General features: G+C 38.4%; 1 protein-coding gene across 1 annotated transcript; it reads right to left on the reverse strand.

Moving 5' to 3' along the window:
- Positions 1 to 1,168: 1,168 nt before the first annotated feature.
- Positions 1,169 to 19,292, reverse strand: mcoln2 (mucolipin TRP cation channel 2). Its single transcript, XM_044362501.1, has 14 exons — positions 19,111 to 19,292; positions 18,258 to 18,411; positions 17,026 to 17,199; positions 16,457 to 16,613; positions 15,829 to 15,907; positions 15,626 to 15,722; positions 15,328 to 15,427; positions 14,594 to 14,706; positions 14,069 to 14,218; positions 12,308 to 12,409; positions 11,944 to 12,066; positions 8,732 to 8,938; positions 7,668 to 7,801; positions 1,169 to 1,699 (listed from the first exon to the last, which is right to left on the reverse strand). The coding sequence occupies exons 1-14, from the start codon at positions 19,152 to 19,154 to the stop codon at positions 1,663 to 1,665; spliced, it is 1,671 nt and encodes a 556-aa protein (XP_044218436.1). The 5' UTR covers positions 19,155 to 19,292; the 3' UTR covers positions 1,169 to 1,662.
- Positions 19,293 to 19,541: the final 249 nt, after the last annotated feature.

The following is a 19,541-nucleotide window of genomic DNA, read 5'->3' on the forward strand; positions in this document are numbered from 1 at the left end:
TTAAAATGCTATTTATTTGCACAAGTTAGGAATAATCTAATATCATAAATCTTTTACTTTTGACCCTAAAAATCTCTTAATAAATTAACTAACATTTTAATACAGGACTTTTACTTGATCTCAACATGATGAGCTGTCCTGGTACACATGAATGTGTGAATACAGTAAACGGGTAGAACGCCCTTCAAATTGAAGGCTATAGGTTTGGAGATGGAGCTGCACTTCTGTTCCAGTGAAAGTCCCTAATCATTGTTGTCTTAAAGGCAGCGCTCACTGCTATCTTCCATAAATTTGTGTTTAGTTTAAGGCAGCACGTACTGGGGTCATAGTGACATTAGTTGTAATCTCATGTTGTTTAGATGCAACAGTGATGTTTGTTGACCCAAACTAAATACGAGGATGTGTTGAAAGGAAATCCCTCAGAGTGAAAATCCTGCTCTTGTTTTTGAAAAGGATCTGATTTGCTCTGGTCCGATTTTGAAATCAAATATTACTACTATACAAGCAGTATGACCACATAGGAAAAACACTCAGTGGCGTGGCACTTAATGACGTGTCAGCAATATTGTGTCTAGTAACAACCTCTACCTCAGGCATTTGAACACATCCAGGCTCAAATCCGTCTAGAGATCTTTTTGATTTTAAACAGATAACAGACATTACAATGAAGTAGCTCACAGAATAGCCGACATCTCGCAGTGGAACTGCTTGAAAATGATCTGATATGTCGTTTAAGGTTCGGGTAACATGCGCCTTTGATTTTTTTAAGTTAAAAAATACAGTTGTCACACCATGTGAGAGGTCATGCTCCAGCTTGTTTTAACATCTTATCCTGCTTGTAGATTCAATGATAAAGTTGACTCATACTCATACTCTGGCGTAGTCATGCAAAACTCCTCTCTTACTCAATCTCAACCCTGCTGTGGATGTGTTATGAAATCTATGAAGCTTTTGGAGCACCTAATATTTTTCATATTCACAGAAGATATTCATTGTACTTTAATGTCCTTAAGACTGTATACTGAGTTCTTTGCCCTGCTGATATACTCATGTAATTTATTCAACTAATCCAAAGCTTTCATTGCTTATTTGTGGTTTGTTGTCTGCATCAAATATTGAATGATAAATTGAATGTGCACACTTGCAACAAAAATGGGGAGACATCAACAACTGATAAATAGATTAGCTTTACTGTATGCAAACAAACAAACACCTGACAAATAAATTACATCTAGTACTGCATGACGTTGCATAACACTGGAGTTTACGGAAACATTCAAATGCAGAAAATATTGAATCCAGTTCTTTGGCAACTGAAACACATGTGTATGCCACAAAAAAGGCCCGGTAAGCTTCTCAACAATATCCTGAGCTCCAACATGTACTGTTCAACAACATGTGAAATCTCTTTGTTTTGGTCCAAGTTCCAACATTTGAGCTTCAGGTTCATGTCCAAGAGAGGGAACTCATGTGTTGTTTTATATTGCACTTCACTTGAAATCTATCTTCAAAATCTATCTGCTGGAACAATAACTTGACACTTTCCAGGATTTTCCAGTGGGTCCTTTGATCTCAAAGTCTGTATCAGACATGTGAAGTTCTGTTCCCAGCATCTCCCTCCTCCTCTTCCCAGATCAGTTTCATCTGGAGATGAGATGTCGGTCAGCTGATGAGTATCACGTTGTCACTTTCAGGACGTCTGTAATGACATGATTCAAAAAGAAGCATGAGCCACACAATGTCTCATCATTACAGTGCATGCTTCCTACTTTAGGTTATATATAAGGGTGGTTAATTGATGCGACCGAAAATATTTGTACAATAGAACGGCATATTTTGTCTCTTAACACATTGCTTGGTTTTTGTCGATAAATATTAAAGGTCTGAAGTAGCATCAAGAAAATCACTCTCCATCACAGACCGTTTCTTTTGTTTTGAGGCATTAATCCAACATGCAAGTACAAGTACATTTACTCAAGTAAAGTACAAGTTGCTCAAATGTGTACTTAAGTAAATGCATTTCATACTACTTTATATACTCCACTAGAGTTCTGAGGCAAATGTTTGTACTTTTTACTCCACTATTTTATTTGACAGCTTTAGTTACTGATTTCTATGGAGATTCAGATTTTACAGGCAAAACATATGATGAGCTTATAGACTATGAGGCAATGTCATATATTAAACTATCCAACAGTATGTTAAATAGTTAAAATTAGCCTAGAAACAACATTATTTGTTTTACTGTGGTACTTTTACTCATGATACTTTAAGTACATATTGCTAGTAATGCATACTTTTGTTTAAGTGTTGTTTTCAATTGATGACTTTACTTGTAAGAGACTATTTTTATACTGCACTATTGCCCCTTTTACTTAAAGGTTATGGCTGGGGATTTTCTATATTTTTCTTATTGTCAACATGTGCAGAGCCAAACCAACAATGAATTGATCCTACTTACAAGTACTGCGTGTGTATCCAAAGCCTGATATATCGTATTCCTCTGTGCCGTAGACCCCCATTGTTGTCTACTATTAAAAACATGTCACTAAGCCAAACCGTTGCACTGAGTACCATGTTTCTTCACCGCTAAGATTACAGTCACGATATTGTAAATTTCTCAAAGAACTTCAGGACAAAGTCAAGATATTTTGATACGAAGCACAACAAGCTAGTGAAGCTCTAAACGGAACCGCCTTCCCGCCCATGCTCAGTGGAGTCTGTCTTACAAAGAACTACTCTCTGGAGACCGAAAACATGATCACTGTTATTTGTCTTTGGAGCCATTTTTTAAACAAACTTAAGTGACTGTAATCTTCAGGGCGAAAAAACATGTCACCCAGTGCAACGTTGTGGCTCATTGATGTGATTTTAATACTTTTTGGACAAAAACGTTGGTCTACAGCACAGAGGGGTAAGATCCTGTATATCAGACTTTGAATGCACACACTTTTAAGTAGGATGAGTTAGTTCATTGTTGGTTTGGTTCTGCACATGAGCTTTGTTCACAATAAGAAAAATATAGAAAATCACCAGTCATATCCTTTAAATACAGCATCTGAATGCGTCCTCCACTATTGCCAACATGACACAGTGAACACAGGAATACAGATTCAGAAACACTAACAGCTGTTTGTTCAGTCCAATAAGCCGTCTCTAACAGTTTTGCAACAATCTTCTATGGTTAATCACCGGAACCGTTGTGAGTGACATATTGCTAAAAGGAATATTAGTAATTGTTATTGAGGTAAGAGAATATTATTTCTTATTTTCTTTTCGCCCCACAAAGTCAGTTCTTAGATTTCAAACCAGCTCAAACACGCCTTGTTATTCTCTGACTTACACCTGTGCAAAGGTTTGGCCCTGCCACAAAGGAGCTTATAAAGAGATAAAGGAGGGATGCAGAAGTCGTCTGGATTTCTGGTGACTGAGTGCCCATTTTGAGAATAAATTTGCAAAACAAGCACTTTGAAAATGATACCCTTGTCTGTACGTATCTTGCATGCTTTGTGTTTGGCTGTTCGCTCTCAAGAGAAACAGCTAATTATGTTCTCATTACATCAAGTCTCTGAACGATTAGACCTTTTTCTTTCATCTTTACAATCTGCCATATGCAGCACATTCTGCTGATGGGTTGAGTTTGTAGTTGTGTTCTTCAATTCTCACTGAAGTCTCAGACTGTCTGTTTTCACAAGCTGTTGCAGCTGATGGAGGATGTGAATGCATTTCACAGAGAGCAGGCAATCTCCTGGAAAGCAAAACTACCTCAACTTTAGGTTAAGGCTTGTCTGTCTTTCACACACAGCTCAGCACTTCCTTTGTGAAATCTGTCTCAAACATAATATCCACTCTTGGCTGAGCTGCTTTATTATACTGTCTAATCACATACCAAATGTGAATTGCAGTGGATTCATTCAAGGCTTAAGATAAACATTTGTGCCATTGTGTGGATCTAAATACCATTTTCAGTGTCAGTTACAACCTTTACCCTACTTGTCCATTCAACTACTGAGACATAATACATTATTTCACGAGCAAACTTAATATATTTGTTCCAAATAAGACATGGTGACTCTTGCACCTCAAGTTGCTTTCCAAGCAAGATAAGTGAACTTACTGGAGTAGAGGGAGAGAAGAGTAGGAAGAGGCTAATTGTATGCAGATGAAATTTCATCCAAAAAGACATTAACATATTTTCTGAGAATGCTGATCTAATTTTTGTGAGCACAGTGAGGGAAATACACTTAAATAAATGAAATTTGGTCAAGATAGAGGCTGCAAATGACTTCAATTACAGAATCAGTGTAACTTGACGAGGGTAACACTGACGAAAAAGTCAGCTAACTCCAAAAGGCCACTTACAATTGCCACTCTTGCAATATGTTGCACTATGACACATTAGTACATAATGTCTGTAACTGAGACTGCACTTCCTTCAACACTTAAGACACCCAGAGAAGGAATACCGGATGGCTTGGTGATAGAAAACAGCTGTGAAACAAGCAGGAAAGACCACAGATTCAGAGTGTTAATGTCTGTCAAAGCAATAATGATGAGCCCTGAAAGGAAAAACTCATCCAAGGCACAATATTTCATTCATCACTTATAAAAACGGCAAAGGAAATTTTCCACTGTTAATTACATCCATCAGCCATAACATTAAAACCACCTGCCTAATATTGTGTAGGTCCTCCTTGTGCCACCAAAACAGCTCTGACCCGTCGATGAATGGACTCCACAAGACCTCTGAAGATGTCCTCCGGTATCTGGCACCGAAACGTTAGCAGCAGATCCTTTAAGTCCTGTAATTTGCGAGGTGGGGCCTCTATGGATCGACTTGTTTTTCAAGCAAGTCCCACAGATTTTTGATCAGATTGAGAATTGGGAATTTGGAGGCCAAGGAAACACCTTGAACTCTTTGTCATGTTCTTCAAACCATTCCTGAACAATTTTTGTAGTGTGGCAGGATACATTATTTTGCTGAAGGAGGCCACTGCCATCAGGGAATACTGTTGCCATGAATGGTGTACGAAGTGGTACGTGTCAAAGTAACATCCACATGAATACCAGGACCCACAGTTTCCCAGCAGAACATTGCCCAGAGCATCACACTGCCTCCGCTGGCTTGCCTTCTTACCACAGTACATCCTAGTGCCATCTCTTCCCCAGGTAAACCACGCACACATGCCTGGCATCCACATGATGTAAAAGAAAACGTGATTTATTAGACCAGGCCACCTTCTTCCAGTGCTCCATGGTCCAGTCCTGACGCTCACGTGCCCAGTGTAGGCGCTTTCGGCAGTGGACAGTGGTCAGCATGGGCATTCTGACTGGTCTGCAGCTATGGAGCCCCATACGCAGCAAGCTGCGATGCACTGTGTGTTGTGAGACCTGTATATCAAAGCCGGCATTCACTTTTTCAGCAGTTTGTCTTACAGTAGCTCTTCTGTGGGTTTGGACCAGATGGGCTAGCCTTTGCCCCTCACACGCATCAGTGAGCCCTGGGCACCAATGACCCTGTCACCAGTTCACCAGTTGTCCTTCCTCGGACCATTTTTGGTAGGTACTGACTACTGCATACCAGGAACACCCCACAAGACCTGTCGTGTTGGAGATGCTCTGACTCAGTCGTCTAGCCATTACAATTTGGCCCTTGTCAAAGTCCCTCAGATCTTTACGCTTTCCCATTTTTCCTGCTTCCAACACGTCAACTTCAAGAACTGACTGCTCAATTGCTGCCCACCCCTTGACAGGTGCCATTGTTATTCATTTCACCTGTCAGTGGTTTTAATGTTGCGGCTGATTGGTGTATTTCAGTTCTTTTCCACTGATTACATGATTCAAAATTATTTTTACAGTGTGTACAAACATTGAGGCTGCAGAAAATATGCAACTCTATACAAATGACTACAGTAGTTGCTTTTTCTAGAATAAACAACATCTTTTTGCATTCAGTCATACAATTGTCTCACGTCTTTGAAGTGGAGGGATAGTGATTGCTTGGCAAACCAAGCCTGGTGCCTGTTTACAGTTAAGCCTTTTCCTGAACATAAATGATAAATGTGATTGATCCCATACAGGGAAATTGAAGATTAAAAACATTTAGAAATCTTAAGTTTGCAGTAGAACCAAAAGCCAAAAAAAGGAACCACAGTATGTTGAAGTGCTGCCTTTGGTTGAGCTTTTAAACATTTCTGATTGGTAGACAGACAGTTAAAGAGGAACCAATGACTATTCAACAAGTTCCAAGTTCAGCTTAAATTCTGTACTGTGGCTTCAAAACAGACGTGGTGAAATTAAACATGAGAAGTGCAACATATTGCGAAATAATATTTCTTAAATAGTCATCTTATTACAAACAAAGGGTGAGAAAGTAATGGAAAAAAGAGGAAATAAAAGGTTAAGTCCTCTGTGCACATTGTACATCACATGAAAGATGACTGGAGTCCAACTTTCGTCCATTACCCTCAAATCACATAACTCTGTGCTTTAACAAAACTTTTTTGGCTCAACTGGCTGAATCTTAACTGTTTATTTGGGAGGCAACACACCAAGAGGGAGTGATGGCTGGGGGTGGAGGCGGAGTGGGGGTTCTTCTCAGCGTACGGCCTCAGTTTCTCTGTAATCAGCCATCACTGGGTGTGTCTGCATAGCTCATACCACTAATTTCATTGCTCTCAGACCACAGAAGACCAAGCCAAGCCACAGTGTGGAGGAAACTCCGCTCCACTCTGCTGCCTGCTGATGATAGAGATTGGCTCATAGAAAAGGAATGAGCAGAAAGGGGACATATATCTTGCTGTAGCAACAAGGTGTAAGCAATACAAACTAACTGTTACTGTATTTCTAATGTTATTTCATCGTGTTTTGTGTGATTTACTTGTGTAGGCCCTTACTGAAGGACTGATTAAGGGAAATGTTTGTGTAATATTTTGGCATACTTTCAGATAAAGGAGTTTCATTTTTGCTTCTCTGTACTGGTGACTAATCTCTGACACAACAGAGAATCAAACACTTCATATTTGGTTTTTAAAACCCTCTTTAAAAACCTGTCACATCTTTCCCTTCAAAGTCTAATAATGAGACAGATGGATACATTTTACATCGCAGCACCACCCAAAAAAAAAACAACACAGCAGCGATCATATAGCATGAAAGAAAAGAAAAAAACATTCTAGCATTTCTAGCATAGACTCATTGACCATAACACAAGGACATCTCTAAATTTTCTATGAAAAACTATCATGGAAAATTATTTAAAAAAAAAAAAAATTGTCCTCAAAATTTGTTGTTTTTTTGTGAGAAGTCACAGAATAATGATACATTTTCCCCAGTTTTAAAACTGGTCAAAGAAAGATAACAGTCTTCAAATGTCATACTGTAGTGTAACATACTGATACCCTAAAGCAAGAAACTACTGAGTGTGTGACTTGAAGGTTGTCAATCTGAATCCCAAACCAAATGTGAAGATAAAAAGAATAAACAGAAAACTGTTCCAAGTCAACACACTTAAACAAGCAAAACATTTAAACAATAATATCTTTTGTTTCACTGATGAGAAGTTTGCAGAGTGCAGTTCTCCCACTGTGAATGTGACGTGTGTGCAACGGGGCATGTCAATAAAGGTTAAATATTGATTTTAAAGTATCAGAACATCACTACCTTACCTTTCACAGCAGCAGAACATCGAGTATCGGACGTGATTGTCTGTCTGACTGCTCTCCTCTGCAACAGCAAAATCACTCTGCTCTCTGAGGAACTTGTGCAGATCTGTCAGCGGGAATCCATCCTTCTGGTAGTTCTGTCAGCAAAAACACAAAGAAGTGCAAAAATGATTCAAATTACGCAACTGTGCTTTTTTTAAATACTAGATTTTAGAGAGACTAAGACTAATTCCACACTGAATAATGAAAATGAATCCAGAACTATACTCTGCACTTTTAGACTTTACTTATTCCACAATGACCCCTCGAGGAGGTATGTGGACATAGTTACACATGTAGGAAAAGAAATAACGTAAATGAAAGTGACTCTTGGCCCAGTAACTGAAAACAATCTCTGTGAAAATAAAAAACATTAAGGAGAAAATGAGTAGTAAATAAATAAACAAACAAATATGCAAATGAGCGAACAAGCACACTCTGGTAGATATTCAACAGCTACTTAAAAATAGCTGCCATAAATCTCTCTTAGAAATTGGCACATTCTGGCTAATGCACCTAAATTTTGTCAGCTTTATTCTATACACAACCTCTAGTTGTTACACTGAAGGTTATCATGTACCTCATCGTGGCAGTCTCCCAAAATCCTGAAGTCCACCCAAGGCTTAATGTTATGTAAAGAACATAACATGAAAGAAACATCTGAAAAGTCCACAGCAGTTCTCAAATGTTACAGTTTTAGAAGAGCACTTTGGTACCTACATATCTGTCACATGGCACAAAGCTTTAGACATTTGTCCAACAGTTTTCCGAAATTAACTTGCAAGCTTTTCTTGCTGAAACTGAGGCCTGTGAGCAGACTGCAACTACATTTCTATTTCTTTAAAGCAGTTATATGCAGATTTGTGGGTTTATTGTGACATCTTTGGTTCTATCGTTACTGATATTTTCATAATAGTACTTCCCAGAAATATCTGGAAAATATTTTAAATTGATTTTCTGATCATGGTCAAAGTTCACAAGAGTGCCACAGCTTTCACTTCACTCAAACTCCACTAAAGCAGAAGTACCTTGATGGTCTCATAGGCATCGGTGATGAGGGCGATGAAGAGTGACAGCACCATGTAGATGAACAGGGAGATAAAGGAGTAGAGGTAAGCCCTGCTGAAGAGCCACACCAAAGTGTTTTTGTCCTTCAGCTGGGCGAAGGTGGTGAACATGTCGTCACCGTTCACCAGGGAGAACAGGCACTCCGACACGCGACTCAGACCCTCAAACTAGGAGAGATCGAAGATGAACAACAGATTGGACTTATTTGAAAGTTATAAATGCAATGAACAGTTAACACAGAGGCAGTGAATCAGTGAGAAAGAGCAGTGGTTCCTCACTTGTAGGTCTGGATCCTCTGAAGGTTTTCAAAGAGATGATAAACAGAACAGCAAAGCAGAAAAATATATTTTTGCTCACAAAATATTTATTTGTTCTGATTTTTTTTCCTCTAACCTTTGACTTTAACTTTACAATTTCAGGGCCCTTAAAAGCTTTCAAATAATACAAGTTGAGAAAGAAAACTCTGGTTGAACTGGCCAGGGTCAAAAGCCAAAAAAGTTGGGAACCACTCAGATGGGGGATAGAGCCATAGTTCATAACCTGCAGCTAAAAAAAACTGGGAGGTGACGAAGTAAATCATCTGTAGTCCACTAATATATGAAAAATGCAACACTAAGAGGTGTGTTCAAGACAACAGCATGTAAAGTCAGTGCAAAAACTATATTTTGTTTATATGATGATAATTTTTTCAATAAACATCCTTTGACTTTTGATTCAACATCATTTCTCCTTTTCAAAAGTACTTGTACAAAACAAAAATGTTGATCCTTACAGAGCTAACTAAGAAAGAGAAGAAGTAGCAGAAGACTGACAGAGGCGTGATGGCTGATAGTGGTGGAACGATAAAGACTGAAAGGCAAACAAAGAGACAGACGGCTAAAAGAGAGAGCCTGAAAGCCAGACACGGACATTATGAAAGAAGCCAAGTTCCTCCAGATTGTGATAGTATCTAAAAACAACATCCCACTGCGACAGTATGGATCCAGGGCACGGCGCGTGAAGACGTGTGGAATGGCAAGTCCTAGAACATCCTCTGTTTATTCCTTCAGTAAATACACAGAGGATCCTGGAAGGGCTGACAGTACACTACAGGGGGACTACCCCAGCCGCCGCAATGTAAATATCGTGACCAAGTCTCAGCTGACTGCAGCAGTGGTCACACAGGGAATTGAAACCTTTAACTGTAGGTGTGTATGCAGGCCAATTCACTCTCATTTCCGTTAATAAAAAAAATGTTTTCTTACTGAAGGCTTCTTGTAGGTTGGATATGAAAGCATGAGTGTATTTGACAACTAATAGCCTGCAACATCTACGATACAAACTGTTTGAGTGCTGTTTACAAGTGAAAAGCTGTGAAAAATGCATTATTAGGTATTAGGATTGTCCACACCCAAGTATCATTTAAGCTATGGTCCATTAACCATGAGCATGTGGCCCTCAGGTAAACAGACCCGACAAACACACTTTTAATTAATCCACAGTATTATTTACAGTGGTTACTCCTCTTCTGTTTAAGATTATCAACAAACTCCATTTGGTCGGGGGACGCCGGTTGGCCCGGGGCGGCTGATCTCAGTCTATCTTACATCTGTCTCTCCTATGAGCGCTGCCTTGTTTAGACGCCTACTGCTGCTTGGACTTCCGTAAATAATTTATCTTAACGGCGAGGACAACTAAACACACCCGCATATTTCCCTGATGGCACTTGCTTTTCAAAGATCACCCAGTTGAGGTGACCAGCTGTCCCGAGTTGAAGCTGTGGTCTCAAATGTCCCCCCGATTGCAGTTATTATGTTTTCAGAGCAAAAACATTTACTGTGTTGGTTCTTATTGCTTAAAATTGCATGTTATTTACTGTAGCCTTTGCAGTTTTTTTTGCTATGGTGTGTGAACTTAATAAGGGCTGTTAACTTGTACCATTTTGGTTGGTTAAAAGATCAAAGAAAGATACTTCATGGTGGACTAGAGGTTTAAGATGCTGGCCATGTAATGATCCGCAATGTGCTCCATACGAATCTGACAGGGGTTTTGTGTTGCATGTCATCCCTCATTTCTCCCTTCATTTCCTGTCACCACTGCATTGTCCAAAATCACCAAAAGATAACTGAATAAGACTAAGAGTCTACAGCCAGTTAACAGCTCTGTGTGGCTGTGTGATGGTGCTTTGAGCTAAATGCTAACTATGTTTAGCATGTAAACATGCTAACATTTGCCAAGTAGCACTAAACTTTAACTAAGGATGATGGGGATTCTTCATCTCGGCATTATGGATGGCTATACAAAATTTTATAGCAGTCCATCTACTAGTTGCTGAGATATTTCAGTCTGGATCATCCAACCAGCCAACACTGCCATCCCTAGAGCTCTGCATGGCTAAAAATCTGGTTGTTTCCAAAAAAGAGAAAAGATTGTGAGTACAGTAATGTGAGGGTATGCATGCGCATGAATGTGGACATATTTTCTAAATCTGGTCACCTTAAGGACTCTCATTGAAGCTGAAGTTTTCATGGACAAAACATATACTGACACCTAGTGGCTGTATAGTCACGGTGTCTTCAAAAAAACTAAAAGGCCAATAACCTGAACTTGCTCCTGGACATGGAGGAGAGGACAAAGGCCATTTTTGCCATTTCCTCAATTTAAAAAGGACAAAATGCTGAAATGGCGATTCAAAAGCTAAATAACCGTGAGACAAATGTGAGAAAACCTAAATGATCATAGCATTAATCACCTGTTTTAGTACCTCTATATAAGGTTAAAATGGTACAAAACACATGGATTATTTCATTTTGATGAACATTAATTAAGATGTTTGTGATAAGGAAAATATTTTGTACACAGTAATGAGAAATTGTATATTTACCAGTATAAATCTTAATGTTCAGTCTATTCCACCTGACTCGTGAGTTTTTAAAATTGTAGTTATACAAACTTTTAGCTTGCCGTTTTAATCACAGGATACTGTTTCAGCCGGTTTGGAAATTTACACACATACATTTTTGTATTCTTGTGAACTCAGCAGTTCTGTGAAGTTACAAAAAAAGATCCTTGATAGTTCCCCTCATTTCCCACACATCTGACGATAAAAGCCAGCTCAGGAAGTCATGAACCCACTTCTCTAAATGTCAGGCCTCCATGGTCACTACACTTCTCAGACCAGTTTGCCAGTTACCTTCTCATGGTACGGCCCCAGTACGATCCAGCCGCAGAAGGTGTAGCCAAGGTAGATCATGCCGGCACAGCAGCAGAATCGCAGGACTTTGGGGAAGGCTGCTTTCATGGTTAAAATCAGCACCTAGACAGCCATGAAACATACATGCATAAAATATTGTATACCTCAAATTTAAATTTGTATCACTTTGATTTCCAAAAAAAAATGTAAAAAGTTAAAATATTTATGCAACATTGCCTCAGTGACCTACAGTAAGTGGGCGCTTGCAGTGGCATTGAACTGGCATTGAATTGGCTTGACAGTCAATCTGAGCTCAAGGAAAAGGCTAATAACAGTATAATGATATAGAAAGGTGCAGACTCACATTGTATTTCTGGAAGTAACCCAGATACCTGATCACGCCGACCCACACCATTAATGTAGATGTTCCCAGAAAGATGCTGCACACATCATAACTCGTTAGACTCTACAGGAGAAATAAAGAGAGAGAGACATCACAAACAGGACTGAGACAGCAGTTTGATATTATTGTTATTATTATTATTATTATTATTATTATTAGGACTTATATTAGTGTTGTGTACGTGGCACATAACGAGCCTCTGGTGCATCAAGCAGGTTAACACAGAGTCAGAAAAAGATTACATTTTTTAAAAGTTAACTTAAAAAGCTATGATTTATTTAATGTTTATTTGTATAGGGACAAGTATATAGCATGAATTAATGCCACATACCACAGCATTTATAATCTAAGCTAGTCTGTAACACCTGTCCCTAGATGGGCCTTTAAAATACATAATAAAACTCAGCAATAAAATGCCTTTCAAACTGTCCAATACATAAAACTCAATACATATACATACAAAACACAAACATTGACACAATAAAAGTATCAAAATTATCATCCCGTTGTTTCCTATCGGCCTCTTAGCCACTGACTGTCCAATAAAGGCAAAAAGTGCCCCCCCCTCCAAAAAAAAAGTATCATAAAATGACAAGCACCACATGACTACATGTCTGAACCCTCCATAAAAACTGTTTCAATTTGAGCTCAAAATTATCCCAGTCATCATGATGATGATGACGATGATAAAAAGATATGATTTTTGATGTAACATGCATGTCCTTTGTAATAAACTTTGATATGATTTGATATGTAGATTATTTTATTAGGGCCTAAAGTACAGTGTGAAAATGCAACGAAGGGACATCCTATTAATTATTGACTAACGTGTGACATTTTGCTTATATGTTCCTGAGCTGAAACACACAGTTAAAAGGTTTCTAAGTCTAACTCTTAGATTCCCTGGACTCAAAATCTCAAAATCTAACAGTTTGCCCTGTTAAATGAAAACACTTCCCCTCTACCACCAGATTTCAAAGAAGAAGATGGTCATAGGACCTTCTTCCTTGCATCCTCATACAATCAAATACCAAATCGAATACCGTCATAAATATTTTCTAATTTTTGAAACAAGGACCTTTGTTGGGGTTTCTTTTAAGTTGTTGCTCCCTGTCCCTGTTTGACTTGACTTGACTTGTCCAGTTAAGTCCATTTTGTTATCATTTGAGAAATTAAAGTACAAGAGTTCAAAATCCAGTTAGACCATTTATTCAAGATGTTATTCCAGATCACAGTGAGGAGTGTGATCACCAGATCACCTCCACCTGACTGTGACTTTTGTCACAGTCAGGTGGAGGTGGGGGTGGGGTGGCGTGGGAGGGGTGGGGGGCGTGGCGGAGGTTGTATATAGGGGAGAGTTTATTTTTGTCTCTATCAAACTTGGGATGAATACTTAACATAGTGGCTATTAAAAGGACAGACTGAGAACTCAGTCGGGCTAAAACAAACAGGACTTTACGGTGTCTACACTGGGTCAGTCCAAGCCAAAGTCCAGCAGCCACTGAAGAACTATTTAACAGCTGTTCCCAGCTGTTTTATGTCTCAACTGCTTCATAAACAACAGGACATGAAATCAAAAGTGATGTCATGCAGTCGGCTGCTCGGGAGAGAAACCAAATTAAAGTTTTTACAGAACACTTTTGCTTCTTTCTTTTGTATTTGGAGGTGTCAAGTTACACAATAATCTTCTCTTTTTAGACAGAAGTAAATGATTCATTTTACCTTTGCTTGTATTTCCATCTTCAGAATGGATCCAACTATGGCCAAGAGGTCACTGACAATGACCAGCACATACCAGCCGTTAAGGAACTCGCTCTGGTCGTCCTCACACACTTTACGGTTGTAGTTCTCATGGAGGAATCTGGAAAATCTCTGAAATTACACCAATGCAAATTCAGTTTCTTCCATAAATAAATCTACAACATGTCAGATTAGCAAACGACTAAATGTTAATTCTGGATAGACAACCTTATTATGAGAGTAACAAAGTGCATGCAGAGTGTGTAATAAACTCAAGAAGAAATCAATCATATCTACATTGGATAAGAATGATATATTAGATTCTGTCATAACTTGAATGTTAATGATTTGTCTTTACTGGGACATTTGGCTTAAAAACTGAGAAAACAAACAAACCAAAAAAAAAACTAAAAGGGAGAATCAGGAAAGACTAAAAAGGGGTAGAACGTGGTGGATAAAAATGCACTGTATGATACTGAGCTAGTGAGCAGAGTGTGAACAGCTGACCTGTAGTAACCTGACAGCCAGTATGATGGAGCGGGCGCACAGCACAGCTGATGTAAGGCAAACCAGAATGACGAAGGCATCAAACACCAGAAGATAGTGTGTGTTCTTCTGAGCTGAAAAAGTATGTGTGTGTGTGTGTGTGTGTGTGAGAGAGAGACAGAGAAAGAGAGAGAGGGTTTATCTTTTACATAACTCCCATACACTCATTACTGATAACTACATGTCTGAAGGAAAACGCCTCACTAACAGTCAGCAGTTTCTAGACCTTGGAGCTTAGCATTATCAGCTTTGTTTGGAGTAAAAGTGCTTCGCATTTTTGAAACAAATACCATTCAAAATGTTTTTATTAGCTTTCAGCCATTTATAAAACAGAGGATTTGGGATATAGTGAACAGGGTAATGCATAAAAATAAAGTTTAGATAGTTGTATAATGAGCTGATACCACAGTGTAAAAGTTGTCAATATTGAATGACATGACGCACATGTATTACACTGAAAACTTAAAATTAATCTCACATAAAGAATTAAAAAATATTTGAACCTTAAAACTTTATTACAAAAATGTGTAAATACTACAACTGCACTCTAGAAAAGTGGGGGGGGAAAAAAAGGTACAAACAGCTCCTGATCTGCTGATCTGTCCTGTTTTATCTCCTTGTTATGTGTATTTCATGCCCCGTTTTTAATTATTTGTTGTTAAATTTCACTCTTCTGTTGCTCTATTAAACCTTACCGGTCCCAGATATCTTCCAGTCTTGGCATGCGCTGCTCTGAGAGTCTATGTCCAGGAATATTTTCACTTTTCCACTGTGACACTGGTTGTCAAATGTTACCTAGAGACAAGAGCAAAGAAAAGGAAAGCATGTTAGTAAAAATTGATTAAGAAGAAACGTGACAAATAGTCTTGAAAATGTTGTGAACAATGTGTTTCAACAATAGTACAACACATATCATGTACTGAAATTGTTAGCAGTCACTTGAAACTGTCTACAGTACATGTCTTAATGACGGAAAATATGACTGAACCGTACCGTAATATAGAAAGAGTAGCAGTCAGGTAACTCCCGTGAGCGCACTGTCTGTAGGTTGATCCCCTTCAGCTGGAAGGTTATTTTGATGTCAACAAGCCTGAACAAGAAAGTGGGAAAAGGTGATTTAAAAAGGTGATTTTAATGCACATAAGGAAAAGCAAGTATTATATGTTAGCAGTGGCTGCACTGTATTGGTTGTATACCTGTAAAAGTCCAGTTCAAAAAAGGATGAATTCTGGATTTTCCATTTGTCTGCAGTCAATGGATCATGTGGCATACAAACTGAGAGAGAGGCGATGAACAGAGTGAGAAAATAAACAATCACTGTGATCTTCGATTGCTCCTTGAGCCCTTGTTTTAACATGTGTACTTTTTAATATAATGGTTTGATGTACTACACAGTAAAATACAGACACACACTTACATTTCCACAATCGTACAATGAGAAACAGAAAATATATCTTTTTCAGGAAAGTTTTGATTCTTGTTCTTACTGGTTGCCTGTAATGTTGTTGTTATGATTTAATTGTAAAATTAATTCAGGTTCTACCAATGATTGTAAAACCTTTTAAATCTAAAAACAATCTGAATTTCATGGCTGTTTCATACATCCAATTTATGTTACTTTATAAACACACACAGAAGATCAGGCTTGTAATTCAGTATGTGCTGTGATATAATAAATGTGCCACAGAATCTAAAATTAATGGAGGAGAAATTTTGAGAGCAGAAAAATAATAAAGAGTGGTTGAAATGTTATCAGCGGTTTACTGGTTAGGTCATCTTTTTTTTTTTTTTTTTTTTTTAAAAGATGTAAATGTTCCCTTTCACCTGTCTCCACCTGTGCGTCTATGTCAAAGGCCTCGTCTGAGGGCTCCACACTGCCTCTCCTGTAGAGCTCCTTGCAGATGACGACAGGAAGCAGGCCGCCGTCTTCATCCTCGGCGTAACTGATGGGACCCACAGAGAGCCGGCCCAACTGGCTGTACTGTAGATATCAGAGGTCTCAGGTAAAACACACTGTTACATGGTGATTCCTGGAACTGGTTCCCCTTGTTGAATGAAATCTTTTAAAAACGACTCATTTATCTTCCAAGTAAATTCTTATATACACCACAAACAATATAGCTTTTAGCTTTTATGTGTAGCATCTAAATTCTCTTCAATTCTTACAATTTGGAAAGTGCTGGATTTACATTCATTTTTTTTCATTGCATAACGAGTATAAAACTCACCAACATTAAAAAAAAAACAAACATGAAAATTCAATTCAAGCACATTCAAGCCTGCAGCCTTGCAGTTCAAACACTTAAGAATATTAACAACCTCTCATTTTTATATTTTTACAGCTAAAGCAAGAAATTAATGTGTGTGTGTGAGATAGAAGAGGTTTGACTTGCCTGATCCAGGACATAAAACAGACTGTCGTAGACATCTTGCTGCGTGTAGACAGCAATACAGTAGTCATCCTCATCCACCCCGCTGTAGCCCTTCAGGAACAGATTTTTGAAGGCCATGGTGTTCTCCTCCTTATAGGACACCACCAGCTGGTTGTTGAGACCGAACAAGATGAGCTACAGAGGGAACAAGAGGAAGAGGAGAGCATTTGGGTTGCAGTAATAGTCATAGGTGGAAGTAGAGCTGCAACGATTAGTCAATAAGTTAACTATTAAATTTCTATTTTGATAATAGATGAATCATTTGAAAAGAAAACAGTGTCCAAATTATCTGATTCCAGCTTCTCAAATGTGAGTATTTTCCAGTTTATTTATAGTCTTCTGTGATAGTAAACTCAATATCTTTGGGTTGTGGACTGTTGGTCGGGACAAAACAAGACATTTGAGGAAGTCATCTTGGGTTTTTTTAAACAATGATCAACATGTGTCACCATTTCCTGACATTTTTTAGACCGAACAACTAACCGATTAATTGAGAAAATAATCAATGAAAATAGTTGTTAATAGTAATGAGTTACTAGGTGGAAGTAAATTATCACTTTTATTCCTGTTGCTGGATTTAGTGTTTATACTGAATATTTTTAAATCCAGGTTTTACTGAATAAATCTCAGTCACAAGAATAGAAATCTGTATCTGACATCATGTTATCAGTTCATTTTGTAATTTCTCCACTTACAACACACTGACTTTGTCCTTCCTGCATCATTTCAAAGATCATAATCAGCAATGAACTTCCTATGTAGTAACATTTCAAGCAAGTTTTTTTTTTCTGAAGTAAAATATAAATGAAGTAATTGCACTTTAGAGTATGACTTTGTAGTAGTCTTTCCACCACTGACAAAAGGGACAAAAGGATTTTTTAGTGCAACGTAAGAGGAAATAACTGTAAATGCAAACACTGACAGCAAAAGGTCAAAGCTCAGATATACAGGTGAGTTTCAGTTATGTCATCATCTACCATTTGGGGAAAAAAAAAAAAAAAACAGACAACACTCAGATTATGTAGGAGGACCCTGCGTTTCAGAGTGTACTGTGATAAAAAAAAAAAAAAAAAGTGTCCACAAATATCAAAACAAATTCATAGACATTTACTGCTCGTGGCTGCAGATCTTGGACGGATTACAATTTCAAATAAACACCTAGAAACATTTTATGTTAAGCCCTTGGTACATACTTGTGTGGTGATCATGACAATTTTCAGGATCTGCACCCCCAGTTTCCAGGGTACGTGTCGTCGGGCTCTGTACTTCTCACACGGGCTCATGAAGTAGTACTTCAGGTCGTCCCTCAGCTTCTCCTCTTTAACGGCGTCTTGAGTCATAGTTGAGCTGAAACAAACATTACACAAAATTCTGGCTGAGATACAAAAAACAAAAAAAACTCAAAATGTGCCAGGTAATGTGGACTCCTCAGTAAAAACAGGCATATTTAGTTTCTGGTGTGTTGCCCGCCTCATGGGTAAAATGTCAGACCGAAATAAACGTGCTAAGAGTGAAAATACAGAAGTGAAAATGCAAGAAATTTACTTGAGCAATAGTAGTGGTTTTTTTTTTCCTTTTACAGGAAGAACTGCATGTACTGAATGAGGACACTGCCTGCATTCATGGTGCTGCCTGGTTTAAGTACAAGGTTAGAGTGCACTTTCAGTATTTTCCAAATAGTGAGCCGCCCACAGTCTCTCACTGACATTTTACTGTTGCTGGAAATTAACTTTTAGGTCTTTTTAGCCCAATTACACATTTTTTAAACTATTTTTGGCTCAATGTGTTGTGTGTAATACATGTGTGGTCCTGTCATGACGTTTCTCTAACTGATAAATGACTTGGCTGCATGTTGTTTTAATGATTAAGTTGAAGGCAGCCTAAACTTTGCGACTGAATATCCAGTTTTCACATTTTTACATCTAGTTAATACTAAAAAGAAACAATCATTTGTTAAAGTAGTTCACACTTCAACAAGTTTTTAAAATGTGGGAAACATGTCTCTAATCTAGTTCTGAGCAGCTGTCACTTAAAAATAAACCTTACCTGATTGAATTGCTCCGTTCCAGATATCGAACCAATAATTCCATGATTGATTGGGCACGTGGAAACACCAATTAAACAAGAGTAGTTTTAAAGTGTTAACGGGACGTACAGCGGACTTGGATACCATGAGCCGTGTTTTCTGTGAAACCACGCAGCTTCCAGTCAGCCAATCAGGAAATGAGTTTCAGGCGGCGCGCAGGTTCCCAACATAAGGCCCGAGGGCCACCAGAGGGTCACCGACAGGATCGAAATGGGTCCACGTAATTGCCGATTATGATATTCACGTGTTTGGTGACCAACATAACATTGTGATTATTTATTTATTTAGTCTAATTTGTCTATAAATGTTGTTTCCAACATGGATATCTAAATGCTGTTTCAAACCTTTCTTTACACTTCCAAGAATGACATTCTGGTGGGGAAATGTTTGA

This window comes from Thunnus albacares, chromosome 9, assembly GCF_914725855.1.
Source record: "Thunnus albacares chromosome 9, fThuAlb1.1, whole genome shotgun sequence".
NCBI classification, from domain to species: domain Eukaryota; kingdom Metazoa; phylum Chordata; class Actinopteri; order Scombriformes; family Scombridae; genus Thunnus; species Thunnus albacares.

What these genes read in the sequence shown, in the direction of transcription:
- mcoln2 (XM_044362501.1), bottom strand. Translation starts at nt 19,154, where the DNA reads ATGGAATTATTGGTTCGATATCTGGAACGGAGCAATTCAATCAG. An exon ending in TTGTCATGATCACCACACAA is followed by an intron (nt 17,200 to 18,257) that starts GTATGTACCAAG and finishes TTCCCTCTGTAG; the next exon opens with CTCATCTTGTTCGGTCTCAA. An exon ending in CTGGAAGATATCTGGGACCG is followed by an intron (nt 14,707 to 15,327) that starts GTAAGGTTTAAT and finishes ATACTTTTTCAG; the next exon opens with CTCAGAAGAACACACACTAT.